At 28.5% G+C, this 15,676-nt stretch overlaps 1 protein-coding gene across 8 annotated transcripts in view; it reads right to left on the bottom strand.

Moving 5' to 3' along the window:
• The window catches only part of LOC107445721 (zinc finger protein castor homolog 1), a 194,545-nt gene that overhangs the window by 79,169 nt on the left and 99,700 nt on the right, over positions 1-15,676 (bottom strand). For all 8 annotated transcript variants that reach the window (XM_071187567.1, XM_043051839.2, XM_043051818.2 and 5 more), the window contains exon 2: positions 13,501-14,608. In XM_071187567.1, coding sequence (XP_071043668.1) covers positions 13,501-14,542 — 1,042 coding nt within the window. In that variant the 5' untranslated portion in view covers positions 14,543-14,608. The remainder of the gene's footprint in view (positions 1-13,500; positions 14,609-15,676) is intronic.

The following is a 15,676-nucleotide window of genomic DNA, read 5'->3' on the forward strand; positions in this document are numbered from 1 at the left end:
TATTTAGTGTTTATTACACAAAACGACCTGATATCAAAAAAAATATTATATCGATAAGTGTGGTAGAGCTAGAATTTGATAACAATGTTACTATTTGTCTGCAATAATTTATTCAGCTAAAATATCTAAAAAATAAAAGTAAGAAAATGTAGAAATAAATATAAGTTTTGAAATAGGAGATTTGTAAGCAGGTGAAACTATACATTTAGTGTAATAAATGTTCATCAAAGTTAGTTTCAGGACAAAAAAATTTCAAGTTTGTTTTATTTCAGATTCAAGTTAATAGGTTTGGTAAAAGTTATAGAAATTTGTTTTTATCTGTTTGAAAATAAGGGAGTGCGTTTAAAATATCAAAAATAACAGTTAGATTTTGTTGTGATATTAATTTTTGTCAGTCATAATTTTATTAAGAGAGAATATTTGATTAAACTTGCTATTTTCGTTAATAATATGTACAGAAGTTTTGAATTATTTTCAATCTATTTGAAATCGGTGATATTTTTAAAAAAAATTGGTGACAATGGATAACAATGTTACTTGAAGCAAATGATAATAATTATATTGCTAGATAACATTGAGCAGGGGTCTAAAAATGAAACTAATAATAATGAATGTGAAGCGTAATGCCAGAAAAACCTGAGCCAAAATGTTGAAATGTAAGAATTAAATTAATCTTTCTCAAAAACAAATAAACACTACAAGTAATACGATATTACTTTAAAAAAGAAATTTTTTAGTTTATTTATTAAAAGTTTAAACTTGGTTGCTCTTGCTAATAAAAATTAGAACTTTATTTAGTTGAATACATATCACTTTATAAAGGTGATCAAGAATTAGATTTTAAAGGGTTCTATCATTTTCGCCCCCCTTCTCAGTACCTGATAGTTTTCAAACTTGAGTTTTACACCAGTTTTTATATTTTTTAATTAAACTATTTCAAGAAAAAAAAATGATCTCAAACGCCATAAATAATCATTTTTTTTTTTGGGAAGTCACAAAAATTATTTGTTAATAGAAAAAAAGCAAAATTTTGAAAGGCGTATCATCAATTAATTTATTTACTGAGACTGTTAAATTTATTAATAATTAAATTAATATTCTTTACAAATATGCAGTTATAAATATATCTTGAATGAATTAAAACCAGCTCTTATAGTAGAAGTTTTTAAAATATTTAGAAATCTAAAATATGAATATAACGTTTATTTTATTTAAAAGTAAATATTTTGAGTCACATGTTTACTTCCAATTTTGATAAACATACGCATTGATATATAGATGAAAAGACAGTTTGAAAAAAAAGAAACGAAATTAAATAATTGTTTTATTTTAACAACATAAAAGTTTAATAATCTATATTTGATAAAAATAGCTTGAATCCAGATTCATTAATTGAATACTAATTATTTTTAAGGCTACATATATGAACAATATACATGGAAACAGAGCAATCCGTCAGATCGGCACTGATTTGCCAAACAAAAGATTTTGTTGAATCTTAACAGTAGAAGAAGAAAGTGAGTAATTATGGGACGATTAATAACTCCCTATGATTTGCAAAAAATTTTATAAAAAAGGACAATTTAAAAAAAAAAAAAAAAAACGAAATTAACTATTACTCGTTTTATAATCACAACACAAAATTTTAACAAATTATATTTAACAAAAATAGCTTGAATCCAGATTTATTAATTGAATACTTATTATTTTCAAGGCTACTTGATATAAATATATATAAACAATGCACATGGAAACAAAATTTTACAACTGAGCGATCCGTTAGATCGGCACCGATTTGCCGATCAAAAGATTTTGTTAAATCTAAACTGTAGAGGAGGAAAGAGAGTAATTCTCCAATTCTCTACAATCATTGAAGAGTTCAATCAAGTGGAAGGACGAGGGAAAGAAAAAAAAAAGTAAAAATGAAGCGATAAAAGAGCTATGCGGTGAAGTCCGTATTACGAGTGCCGGGAAAAGGCGTGAGAACTTCCCCGTGATAGAGGCAGTAAAAAGGATAGAGGAAGAAGGACGGAGATTTAATGAACTTATATTACGGGCATCCCGCGATGACAAGGGGGGGAAATGTTGGAAAGAAAATATTACGCTGTCATTAGAAACAACCTCAAATTGTTTGATATTTTTGGTTTACTAAACGGTTTTCTCGATAAATTTTCTTAATCGTACAATAATAATCTTTAACTTCAAAAGTTGCAATGAGTAATGATGGCTTGTGTTTCATAAAGGGCAATTCCTTATCGATCTTGTGGTTCTATATACACTTACGAAAAAAGGTATGGTTAAAACTACCAGAATATGGTAAAATTTACCGTGTTTCTGGCACTATGGAAACACCAAAAAGCTCGGTGATTTTTACCAATGCAATTTAGTAATGATTTTGGTAAAATTAGCAATAAAATAGGGTTTTATAAAATTTAGTAAACGTGGTAAAATTTTGTGATTTTATCATACCTTAGAGTATGGCAATAAAAGCCATTTCTCAGATAAATTTATTTTTTGGTTTTGTATTTCTTACTAAATGTGTAGTAATCAGAACTATAATTTAGAAAACTAGAATTTTCGGTAAATCAATGCCATATGAACGGAAAAATTACCAAACGAATGGTTTAAATATCGTAAATTTTGGTTTTATTAATCATAATTATGTTTTTTTTTTCACTAGAAATGTCATTACCATGCAGTGCGATAATTTTTCCGGAATTCTTTCTACGTTCAGATTTTACATCAATATTAATTTTAAGGATTCAGTTAACATAGCTAGAATTATTTAATGAGTGAAATTGTTCTAGCCATCTTAACTAAAACTTCAAAGTGCATTTGTCTGAAGTTAAGTTTTTTTTTCTTGATAAATTATATTAATCGTACAATAACAATCTTTAGATTTCAATAGGGGAAATAAATCGCGGTTTTTTTTATATATAGTTAATCATTAATAAACCTTTTTTTTTTCTTTTTTGGTTTTGTTGTTTTTCTTATTTGAGGTTTTGGTTAATATTGTGAAAAATTCACACACTTCATGTATACAAAATTATTGTTTTTAAATAAAAAGTTTTGGTACATAATAAAAAAATTATAATTATGCAATAATTGAAAGCATGCGAATTTTATGTATTTAAATATAAATAGTCACATAAAATTTTCATGATTATTGAAGTATGCCACAGAAGTTTACAACACATAATGTTCATTTGCATTCTGTATTACATATTCACCTTTTATGGAAACATTTAATGAAAAAATTATTTTCCTCAAAACTGACAGTGAAACGATTTTTGGGAAAATGAATCATTTTCAGCAACATTAAATTTTAAAATCATATGAAAAACTCAAGCTTAGTTAAGAAAAACTAAAGCATTCTTTTGCTGAAGTGCTATAAGGAATAAATTTAATTCGCATTTATAAACTAACTCTTTTAAAGCATTGAAATAAAAAAAAATTGTATACTGACAGTTTATGAAATATTTTACCGTATTATAATACATAAAAAAATGTTTCTAAAGAGAATCGTATCATGCAAAAAAACCGTGATTATTCTGTTTACAACATGAATTTTTGGAATTTATCTAAGGTTGTAAAAAAGGGTTTCTCTTTGAGTAAAAATGTGTCAAAATAGCCTCCCGAGAGAGTTAAACTTTTAGCCAAGTAGTTCAGCGTAGGATAAAAACTACTTTTTGTTTAGATTTTGTTTTAGTTCTACCAGTTGCACTCTTTCAGAGTTTTGACCCAACGGAATTTAAGCAATAAAAAAATTTTATTTATTATAATTTTTCGCATTTGAATTGAAAAAAAAAATTGAACTTTAATCTTGAATTGAGAAAAATGGGAAAGATAAGAATAGGAAAAATGGAAAATTACTTAAAAGGTCACTAAATATTAAAAAAAAAAAAACGTTGATTCTTTCGAACGATTTTAGGAGACAATGAAACAGCGACATTTACTTTCGTTAAGAAAAAAAAAAACCTTCTTAGAACAAACATGGCGATCAACTGCCGAGAAAAGACGAAGCGATTAAATACGAAAGAATAGAAACTGATTTCAATCTAATCTTCAAATGCAATCTTCTTTAGACATTTAATGACACCTCTAATCTTAAGGCAAAAAGCATGGCCGCTTAAAACAATACCATAAAATGTCGATAAAAAAGGCACAGATTTAGTAGGGACTGTTCACCCAAGTTATTTACTTCAGTTACTTTGAATTGTCCAGTAATTGCTGAATTTATAAGAAGCATGTCTATTGCATGGAATAGAATTTTTATTTTTAAGGTATAATGTATTAAAAGGTATTTGTTGCCAAGAGTGAGATAAAAGAAAGACTTTGATGCTGATTAAGTTGAGGTCTCTACCCTGTACTTAGAACTTCTGCATGCTGAATGATTTCTTGCATGGTATGCGTGACTTATTTATGGCACTTACATTTGTTTAGATTTTGTGGGGAGCATTGTGTTGAAATTTTTCATCTGATAAAAATGGACTTATTTCAACTAATTAATTGCATTTATAACTTTTGGGTATAGTTGTAGCACTAGAATAAAATAGCGGTTGAAGGCCTTTGGGAAATATAAGCCCCATTTTCAGGACTTATTTTAACTAATTAATTGTATTTATAACTTTTGGGTATAGTTGTAGCACTAGAATAAAATAATGGTTGAAGGGTTTTGGGGAATATAAGCCCCATTTTCAGGACTTATTTTAACTAATTAATTGTATTTATAACTTTTGGGTATAGTTGTAGCACTAGAATAAAATAATGGTTGAAGGGCTTCGGGAAATATAAGCCCCATTTTCAGGACTTATTTCAACTAATTAAATGTATTTATAATTTTTGGTTATAGTTGTAGCACTAGAATAAAATTATGGTTGAAGGGCTTTGGGAAATATAAGCCCCATTTTCAGGACTTATTTCAACTAATTAATTGTATTTATAACTTTTGGTTATAGTTGTAGCACTAGAATAAAATTATGGTTGAAGGGCTTTGGGAAATATAAGCTCCATTTTCAGGACTTATTTCAATTAATTAATTGTATTTATAACTTTTGGGTATAGTTGTAGCACTAGAATAAAATAATGTTTGAAGGGCTTTGGGAAATACAAGCCCCATTTTCAAACTGCTTAGGCGAACGCTTGTGGTTTTAAAAACAGCATGAAAAAATTTTATGAACTGAGATGTTTCTGTGTATTGTGCTGTTATTTAGTGGTAATTTCAAAAACGTTTAAAGTGTCTATTTGGGACAAAAATACTACTGAATGTGTCAATGTCACCTTTGGTAAAAATGTGGCTTTTTACTATATTACCTAATTCCCTTAAGTTGATTTAAAAAAAAAAAGAACCGGAGAAAAATTAAATTTCGTCGAAAAAAACATTTAAAATTAGTTCATAGGAGAAGAATCTTAAAATAGCGTTAATATTCCAAACATTTAGTGTAAACTAAGTTTATATAAGTTTATTATAATCAAAATCCAAAAACAACTATTTGAAAATATTACAACCAATTCATGAAAATCTTATCATGCGTAATAAGTTTAACTAAATAAAGTCAATAATTTGCGATATTTAATAACCTTGCTACTAACTTGCAAAGACAATAAAATTTCTGGTAACTAACTTTGATTGCTAAATTTAAAAATGAAGTAGTTAAGTTTTACTTGATATTAAATTTTGCTTTAAAGAGAGTAGACAATATAAATAATCCAAATTTCTCTATATAAATAATCAAACTTTTTTGTTAGCTGAACAGCCTCTATTCATTAAATATATATTGCTAAAAAAGTTCCGTTGAAATTTCACTACACAGAAAGAAGTCGTGTTGTCAAAAAGCAAACAATTTACATCGAACCAAAAAGGGAATTTAAGAGAATTCAGCAAAATTATGTTACGTCAAAGCAACATCAGGGAAATTTGAGTTCAACAGGGTTAACTTGCAATAAAATATCTCGGTTTGTCATGCATTAAAAATATCATTGTTTTAATTATTTCGGTCATCACGTATTTACCAATGACGAGGATTTCCGAATACTTAATACGGTAATAGTAATTTAAGTGCAGTAATAGAGTAATATTAATTCAGTCATTTAAGTAGGGGAGAGTGGGGTCAATTGTAACATTTTTTACTTAACTATTTTTAACTAACAAAAAATCCAATATATTATTAGTATTAATTGACAGACGAGTAAAGTAGACTATCCTCTACTAGAAAAAAAAATAAATACCTTATTTTAAATGTTATTATATTAGTTATTAACAATTTTTGACAGTCGTGCACTTGTTACAATTGTCCCCACTTACGGGGTCAATTGTAACAGTTCATAAATTCAACTAAAACATAGTTAATTATACATATTATCATAGTTGTGATATATTTTTTTATTGATCAAAATAGTAGTGATATTTTAGGAGTAAAAATAATAATGAGCAGAGACCTAAAGGGTTAAACTTTTAACTTTAAGGGGTTAAAAATTTTAATTTATGCTGTGAAAGGTGACAAATAAAATAATGCACATGCAACATAATATAAATGATATAGGAAACTATTGGTGGTTCTTAAAGAGTTAAGTAATGGTTTGTAAACATAAGATTATTTATTTTCAGCTGTTACAATCGTCCCTTTACTTATTGTTACAATTGTCCCCAAGACGCCATTTCAGCTTCATTTGTTAAAAACAATGCTAGTTAATTAGCAAAACTAATCTTTTTTTTATTGAAATGTTAATTAAAGTGTCCACTTACATATTCGGTTACTAATTTTTATTTGTTTAAACAAAATTACTTTGTTACAATATAATATTCTAATACCAAAAAAAGTACTTGAGTGGCGTGAAAATATCTTTTGTGATGTAACTCTTTCAAAAGTACATAAGAGTGGTTGCCATCAGAGGTGTACATGTAGATTTATTAAATACACCTTGTGCGCCACCTAGGAACCAAATCTAGAACCCGACACTCGAAATTTTTGCTCTGTTACAATCGTACCCTGTTACAATTGACCCCACTCTCCCCTACAATAATAGTATTAATAATTTCATAATTTAAGAGCAATAATAGTATTAATAATCTAATAATTTAAGCAGAGCAAGACAATAATAGTAGTTTAAGTACAATAATAGTAATTTAGTAATTTAAGTCTTATGATACTATGTATGTAATTTAGTATTTTAAGTGCAATAATAAAATTAACAATTTAGTAATTTAAGCAGAGCAAGACAATAACAGTAATTTAAGTACAATAATAGTAATTTAGTAATTTAAGTATAATGATACTAATTATGTAATTTAGTAATTTAAGTGCAATAATAAAATTAATAATTTAGTAATTTAAGCACAGCAAGAAAATAATAGTAATTTAAGTACAATAATAGTAATTTAAGTACAATAATATTAATTTAGTCAACTAAAATATTTTTATTCTATTAAAACAATCGTGCTATTCGTGTTTAACATTATTTTTAAAGTTCTTCCGCATTTAAGAATTTTTTTTATAAGTCAGTGTAAGACTAGGGTTAACTTATTGTTTTACGAGACGCAAAAAGTGCAGTTTTTTTTTTTACTCCTCAAAGTTTGGCGACCCATCAAGTTTTGTTAGACGCCCTATTTATATGATCAAGAATGCATTCATAGCAGTTGCTGCGTTTCAAATATTAGAGTAAGCTTTCTTTTAATTCTTCTTTAGACACCAAGATAACTTCGTTTCATTTTCTTTATTTTTTTAGGCTTTCATTTATTTGTTAACTTATTTTCTCCATGATTATTTTTATGAACCAGCTTATTTTATACAACGTTTTCCAACATTGTACTCAGGAACAGAGTTTTGCGTTTTTACAGAGCTTGACTTTTTAATGGCTCTTAAAAAAAAACTACTTAAGAACTTATTTTAATGCCAACTTATTGCGATACATTACGTAAGTTCTGAAAATAAATAACACGTTACACCTTTCTCTCACTCATCATATTAAATTTAAACGTAAATAATAGATACGCTGCAGGAAAATTAATCATTCATAAAACTTCACGGTTTTAGAAAAATTGTTTTCCCTATCGTCAAAGCTACAAATTTAGGGAAAATTTAAAGAAAACTATTTCTTCCCCCTTCCTTATAAAATAAAAAAAATATTAGTAATAACTACTATTTTCAGTTTGATAGGGCATATTTTATTAATTTAATGATCAGGAAAACATTGAAAAATTAAATTCATTGTTACTAAAATAAAGTGAACTGTAGTGAGAAAAAAAGTATGGTCAAAATTACCGGAATATGGTTAAATTTACCTTGTTTCTGAATCTATGTAAACACCAAATGGCTCGGTAATTTTTTCCGAACCGCTTTGGTAATTGTTTTGGTTATAAAATAAATGCATGTATAACCACAAAATATAATGTTATAATGTGATAAAACTTATTAAATGTGGCAAAATTTGGTAATTTTATCATGATTTCTTAGGGCATAATATAAAAACCATTTACACTTGGTTAAATTTACTTTTCAGTTTTGAATTTTTTACTGTATGTGTAGTAATAAGAATTTTAATTATGAAAACCAGAATTTTTCCGCTATACCGTTACAATAGGAACGGAAAATTTACCAAACGAATGGTTCATAAATACAATATATTTTGGTTTTGTTATCAGAATTATGGGTTTTTCTACCAGAAATGTCATTACCAGTAAGTACGGAAATTTTACCAGAATTTCTTCTCTTTGTGGTATTACTAACATTCTAGAGATCAGGTTTGGATAGGGTCCCCCCCCCCTCCCAAATATGAAGAATAACAGGGTAACTTACACACTAAAAACGGTCAAAAATTCACTAATGCGAATATATAATGAATCAACTTTTCAAGGTTTATCACCCTAAGCAATTTAAAGACAATTCATTAGTAATCTAAGCACCGTAGCGGACTGAATTCTATGAATTTTTTAAATCGTTAACAGTCTAAATTTGGTTCAGCGTTGAACCATAATATCGAAACCTTGAATCATAATATCGTGTATATTTGCTGGTTAAAGTTTTAAGTAGAGTCATATTTTCGTATAAATAGAACCATTGCTTTTGTGTATGATGATATGGTGAGGCTTAGTAACACAATAACGGTTGCAGAAAATTTAGGCGATATAGTAGTTAGACATGCTATAAAATTTAGCAAAACAAGTTATTTTAATTGGTTATTTATCATCTAAAATTGTTTTGACACAGGGCATTACATTCTGTTAAAACTGAAATTTTTTGCAGGAGAAAACTCACATTTCACCAGAAAAGTATAATTTCTCAGAATCATTATCAACCGAATATTGAAACATTTTCTAAACTACGTTGCTTAGTTACCAAGTTAAATCACTTCAAATTGAATCAACTTATAATTTTTCTTTTACATCTTTTTACATAAAATGATCTTTTTTATGGCTGACTAACTAAACAATTTTTGCTAAGAATCGAAACTGATAAAAAGTTTGAAAAAAAAAAGCTTTTTTTCTAGTAAAGTCTATTTTGAACAAAATTTTGGAAATTGAAGGAGTGGATCTTAGAAATACCGCCACATTTTAAAACAATTTTAAATCACTACCCTATACGTAATAAATACATTTACAAACTAGACATTTGTTATAAAGGCTGTCTTAAAAAGCGTAGGGAAATTTTAAATTTCATTACATTTTATTATATCAACAATCAAAAATATTTAAAAACTTTTGAATTAGTTACTTCTAGTTATGAGTTGGTTTTAAGTGCACATTTGTTTTTAAATTTGTTTCTTACACTGAAAAGTAGGAAAATGTTTTTAAAAAAAAGAGCTTTCGTATTAAAAAGGGTTCGAAAAAATTGAAAAAAATTATATTTAAGTTTTAATCTGCTCTTTTCGTTAATTAATTGTAAACAATAGGAAAAGAAATATAGAAACAATGGTAAAGGGAAATATTAGCTTCTTCAGCAGCTTTATGGAGCTACCATCTATGTTGGAATGAGAGTATCGTATTCGAATAGTCCAGGGTCACAAATGGGGGGAGTGCCGAACACTGGAAACTTTTGATGTGTTGAAGAGAAGAGAGGAAATATTGTGATGTCAACACTGGGATTTAAACTCCCCTTCTGTCTGTCATGAAACTAACAGATTAGCCTTCTCAGGTATAATATGTACTCAACTGTAAGGAGCTAAGTGGCTTTATTAGATGGGCCTAGTTGGTGAGATAAAATACTGGTTGTTTAACCGTATTAGGTGAAAGCAGGTAATAAACGATTTTTCTCATAATTAACAATTTGAATACTATCTTAGTCGTTTATTGTTATTTAACTCTTTGGTGTGAATATGGTCAAATGACAATCAAATATATTGTTATTTAACCATTTTTTCCGGAAAATTTCTAACAGTGTATTAATGCATAGAATTCATGTGATATATCGTAAGAATATATTCAAAAATATGATCATCATAATCTAAACAAATATCAATAATTTTTAAATTGCATAGATATATCGCATGGCTTAAGTCAAGGAGGTTAAGAAGTAAAATCTATGCATATTGATGGCCACACTAAAGCATCACCGCCTTTTGAATCCCACTCCAAAAATACTTTCTGACACGGTACCCACAATTATTCTTTTGCGATAAATGTTACGCATCGATTTGAAAATTCTTTATTTGTTCTTTTTTCCATCTGTTCAGAAATTTTTTTATAAATTTTCCTCTTAAGGGTTGTCCGCCCATTTAGGCTTTCGAAAACATGTTTTATCCCTCGGCCCCGTTAATGTCTAAGCAGAGAATGATTGGCATAAAGGCTTATCAATTTAGCTCCACCCTTGAAAATGAAAAAAAAAAAAAACTTTTTTTTCCACTTCTTTTTCTCATCTCTAGAATTTTTCCCACCCGTTTATTATCCCCCTTCTAAATCTGAAGATTCCTTCTTTTTTCCTTCGCTTTCGAAGTAAGAACGCAAACCGGATTATTTTACTGTAACATTTAATCACCACTTTAAAAAGAGAATGCTGATGGTGAAAAATACGCTTTTATTTCTTGCAGAGAAAAGGATATGTAATTTTTTCCCACCGACCTAGACTCTTTTTTTAAAAAAAAAGAATAAAAAAGGAGCTTATCTTAATGAAACAACTGCTGCAAAAGCAAACAACTTATACACTAAAAAGAGGGGACCTTTAATTTGTTAATATTATCTAGTGCCCTACTAGTGCTTGGCTCCACATATGATTTGTACTTACAACTCCATTCTCAAAAGTAAATGTATTTTTAATGGAGGAATTGCTTTTTTTTTTATCTTCTAAGCCAACGGTTTTTTTAGTTTTTTTTATTTCATTTATGTACGTGTGTGGTGAATGTCCTAGAACTTTCAGACAAGCGTTCATCATTGGAGAAGTATAACTCCTAGCTTCTGTTTAAAGAACACAGGAAAGAAAAAAAAAGAAATTCAATAAATGTTTTTTAGGTTGTTTGTGGCGACGAAGGATTTTCGCTTTAAAATACAATTAAGCGAAGGAAATCATAAATACCTCTGTTTTTTTCGCAAGCGACCTATTGTTCTTCGTTGCCAACAACGGAGAATTTAGACACGAATTTTACAGACCGCAGTAAACGGTTATTTTCAAGATGATTCATAAAAAAACCACAGGAATATAAAGAGGTAGAATAATATTAAAGTTTATAAACTTTGATAAAACGGATCATATAAGTTTGTCCGTGGTAGATAAAATTTTTTTTAATCTTATCATTATTCGCTATAAATTTATTGATAGTTAATGCATTTGACTGAAAGAAGAATGGAATATATGCAAAAGCTGATTTTAAATAACGGGAAATATCTCTACTTTTTTTAAACTTTATTGTTGCAAATATTACTGTATTCAAGTATAAGTGACAGTAAAAGATATACAAAGAAATTAGGAAGAAAAAAATTTAAAGAATGTTTTGAAAGTTTCGATAGTAGAAAAACTATTTAAATAGCAACTTTGAGTAGAGGTTTTAAAGTAAATAATAATTAGCTTTGTTTCATATGGTTAAAGAAAGAAAAATATATGTTTATCAATTTAACTTGAACCATGGAAATGATAAAAAAACTCATTTTATAATATATTTGAATTGAAACTTTGAGTAGAGGAGTAAAAATAAATAATAATTATCTGTGTTTCATATATTTGAGGTAGTGTATCAATTTAACATGAACCATGGATATGATAGAAAAAAGTTTATCTTAATGTATAATTGAAACATATTTACTGCACCAATTACAAGAATCAACCGTTGTGCAGTTTTAAAAATAAATATTCCATTTTAGTAAAAGAATGAGTTCGAAATTTAAGTCTTAAAATTACTTTTAATAAATATTATGTGGGAGAAAAAGTTACAATTGCTTTTTCCAAAGAAAAAAAAAGTAAAAAATTGATATTATTTAATAAAATCACTTAAGATTTATTTATAGATATTTTAATTTCATTCAATTATTTAAAATTCAATGAAACATGTTTATATGAATCATTTTAAAGTTATATGTGCTAATATTGTTAAATATTACGCATACTCTTAGCAATTTTGATTGGAAGCGATTCTTTAAGGAAATAGGATAATATTTTTTTTTTAAAAAAACTAAATGATTCTTCATAAAATATTTTTTATAACACATTCAGCTTTTGAGGAAAAATAGAAACTTAAATTGCTTTGGAGTGCTGGTTTTATTAAATTTCAAGTAACCTTGAAGTCATAAAGGAAAATGAAGTAATGATTAAGTAATAAGGGATAAAATGTTTATTTAAGGTTTTTCCACAAGAATTTCTATAAAAAAAAATTTAAAAAAAGGAAGCGAAAATCTTTAATGAGTAATTTAAGAACTGCCTATTTAATCCGCGTTATTATTAAATGTTTATTTATTTTTAATTTGCTTTCAAATGCAATTTTGAAACAGAATTATTGCTAGTATATAACATAAAATAATTTTTAGTTTTATTGAAAATTAAAAAAAGCAAAAAAAGTAGTAACATATTATAAAGATTTAAATTTTTGAATTTTGTGATATTTCAACTTTCATCTGACTTGCATTTAATTAATGTCCTCATAAAAAGATCGCGAAGTTAAGTGAGAAATAAATTTTAACTTCTATGAGAATTTTGAAATACTATTAAGAAGTCTTCAAAAAATTATTGTATATACTTTCAGAAAAATCAGCTCAGCTTTGATCCATAATAATATTCAATATTGTTTCAACCTTAAAAAGGTGTTAAATTGCAGTTCAAATATTCTGTTCTATAATGATACCTTTCAAAAATGATTTGTTCAAGTATAACCATTATGAAATTAAATCTATGAAGAATTTAATTGCTTGATTTTTATGGTTCAACTAAGCACATTATTAAGGTTTCAGCAGAGTTTTTAACAGTGTATCTTAACACTGCGACAAATGACACACAAAAAATTGTTCCTCTTATAAAATAAAATCCTTATTTACGTCAGATAATAACTTTGAAAATAAATCTATTGTAAAAACATTGAACTTACCACCAGAAAAGCTAGGATGAGACATTTGATTGTTTGTCATATTGTCAGGGGCATCATTTAGTCCATACATTCCCAACAGTTCTTTCATGGTATTCTCTGCGTAATCCTTCATGGTAACTCCCTCAGGTATCATCAGGGTATCACCAGCATGTCTTTTTGCAGGAGGATAGTTCGGATGACATAAATGAGGACTACCTGGCGAGTCATTATTTCTGCCTGTGATAGAATGGCTGGGACTGGAGCTTGATCCTGTCCCATCACGACCACTATTGCGAGACAAGTCCATGACTGGAGTTCGTCCACGCTCTTCATCCACAGTCAAGGCCTCATCCTCTTCGTCATATTCACAATGATCATAGCGCTTAATTTGCGGAGGACTTGTGGCGTTGTTTAAAGGAGGACTGCCTCCAGTATCGTTTTTAGAGTTTAATTTCCAACGCGGAGGCCCTGTGTCACTGCTTAAATCCAAAGGTTGTTCGCCTCCGTTTCCACGATCATTTTCTAATATCCTAGACGATACAGGAGAGGATGGCGACAATGGATTGGGACTGGACCTCGATAAGTCTGTTTGGTTCTCAAAACACTCTTCTTCGGTTGTATATTCGTCATCAGCATTGTAATGGTAGACAATATTTCTAGGTTTGAAGTTTTTTCGTTTATTTCGAGATTGTCTTGGAAGAGATTGACAATCATCTCTGGGGGTTGATCTCGAACTTTTGATGTCACCCTTGGAATCGTCATCGTCGTCGTCATCTTCGACTGGACACAAAGGTGAACGAACTGTCATGGCTGCAGTGGATGGTGTATGAGCAATCACTCTGGGTAATATAGACAAATCTGTATTCGTGACGGAAGTTGGTGGACTACCACCGTTGATTAATACACCGCATGGTTCATCATCATCAACTACACCACCACTTATGGAATTGCTGCTAACCATGGAGGCAAAGCTTACGGAGTGATGATGGGAAGAAACTGAAGCTATGACAGACGATGTGATGGAAGCAAAAGAAGGCGAGGAAGGTCCGGTCGTCGAGGTCATACTCGCGCCGGATCACACAAGTCTGACTCGTCGCCTCTAATCATCTGGACAACACTAACAAATTCCCTGTGAAAGAAAGAGGAAGAAAATATTATTAATAAAATATATTTAATAAACATATAATTCAATTTTAAGTATGGAAATGATTTTATTTTACATTTTGCAGATACATTCTTTGGTAAAGAAAGTGTCTGCAAAATGTGAATAGATATATGCAATGCATTCTTTTCACTGTAAAAAATTCCTTATCAAATTACGGTAAAATCTATTTTTAATGAAGCATGTCATGGAATAAAAATTTTACAGTAATAATTACAGTCTAATCACTCTCATTAAACAAATATTACTGTATAAATTACGGTATTATATTTAATTGTAAAAATGTATTTTACTATAAAATGGATTTTACGGATGATGCACCCAAAGTGCCGGTACTTTAAACCGTAATTTGATCCGGAATTTTTACAGTGTGCCCTTATGTGGATGGCATTTCAAAAAAATTTTAACTATGTTTTGAGTATTAAAAATACTTATTAACATTTTTCTACCTTTAATAACTACTTCTTATTTTAGTTTCAATTTTTAGATACATCTTTAAATGTTACGGATCTTAGATGTCTGGAAAGTACATTTACTTCATAAGATGGAATTGAGGCTAACCAGACAAAGCGAACGGAATGATGATGATTTGAATGATTCTGAATAGTTTATTTAAATACAAATTAATGTTTCCCACAAGATTTCGCGAGTTGCTGCGTAGTTGCCTTGAAAATGAAACAAATATTAACACTTCCCATTTCAAATGATTATGAAAAACGAAGCATGATATTTAAAATTTTAAAAAGAAGTAGTTTCTCCGATCATAGATCTTGGCTTAAAAATTATATATATAAAGGAATGATGAAATGTCAAAACACAGGTAGGTCATTTTTAATCTTTTTTTAGTTTCCGGGGGAAATTTTTTGAATGATTCTGATGGTTAGGTCAAAGAAAAATGAAAGAAAAGGGCGAGATGTTTGAAAAATACTCCAAAATTAGATAAGCCCCTAGGGATATCTTCAGTTTCTTTGATGAAAATACATAACAGGTGACCGACCCAGAAGCTTCTAAACTTGTCGTTCGAGGTTGATTTAG

This window comes from Parasteatoda tepidariorum, chromosome X1 (genome assembly GCF_043381705.1).
Source record: "Parasteatoda tepidariorum isolate YZ-2023 chromosome X1, CAS_Ptep_4.0, whole genome shotgun sequence".
Classification (NCBI taxonomy): Eukaryota; Metazoa; Arthropoda; class Arachnida; order Araneae; family Theridiidae; genus Parasteatoda; species Parasteatoda tepidariorum.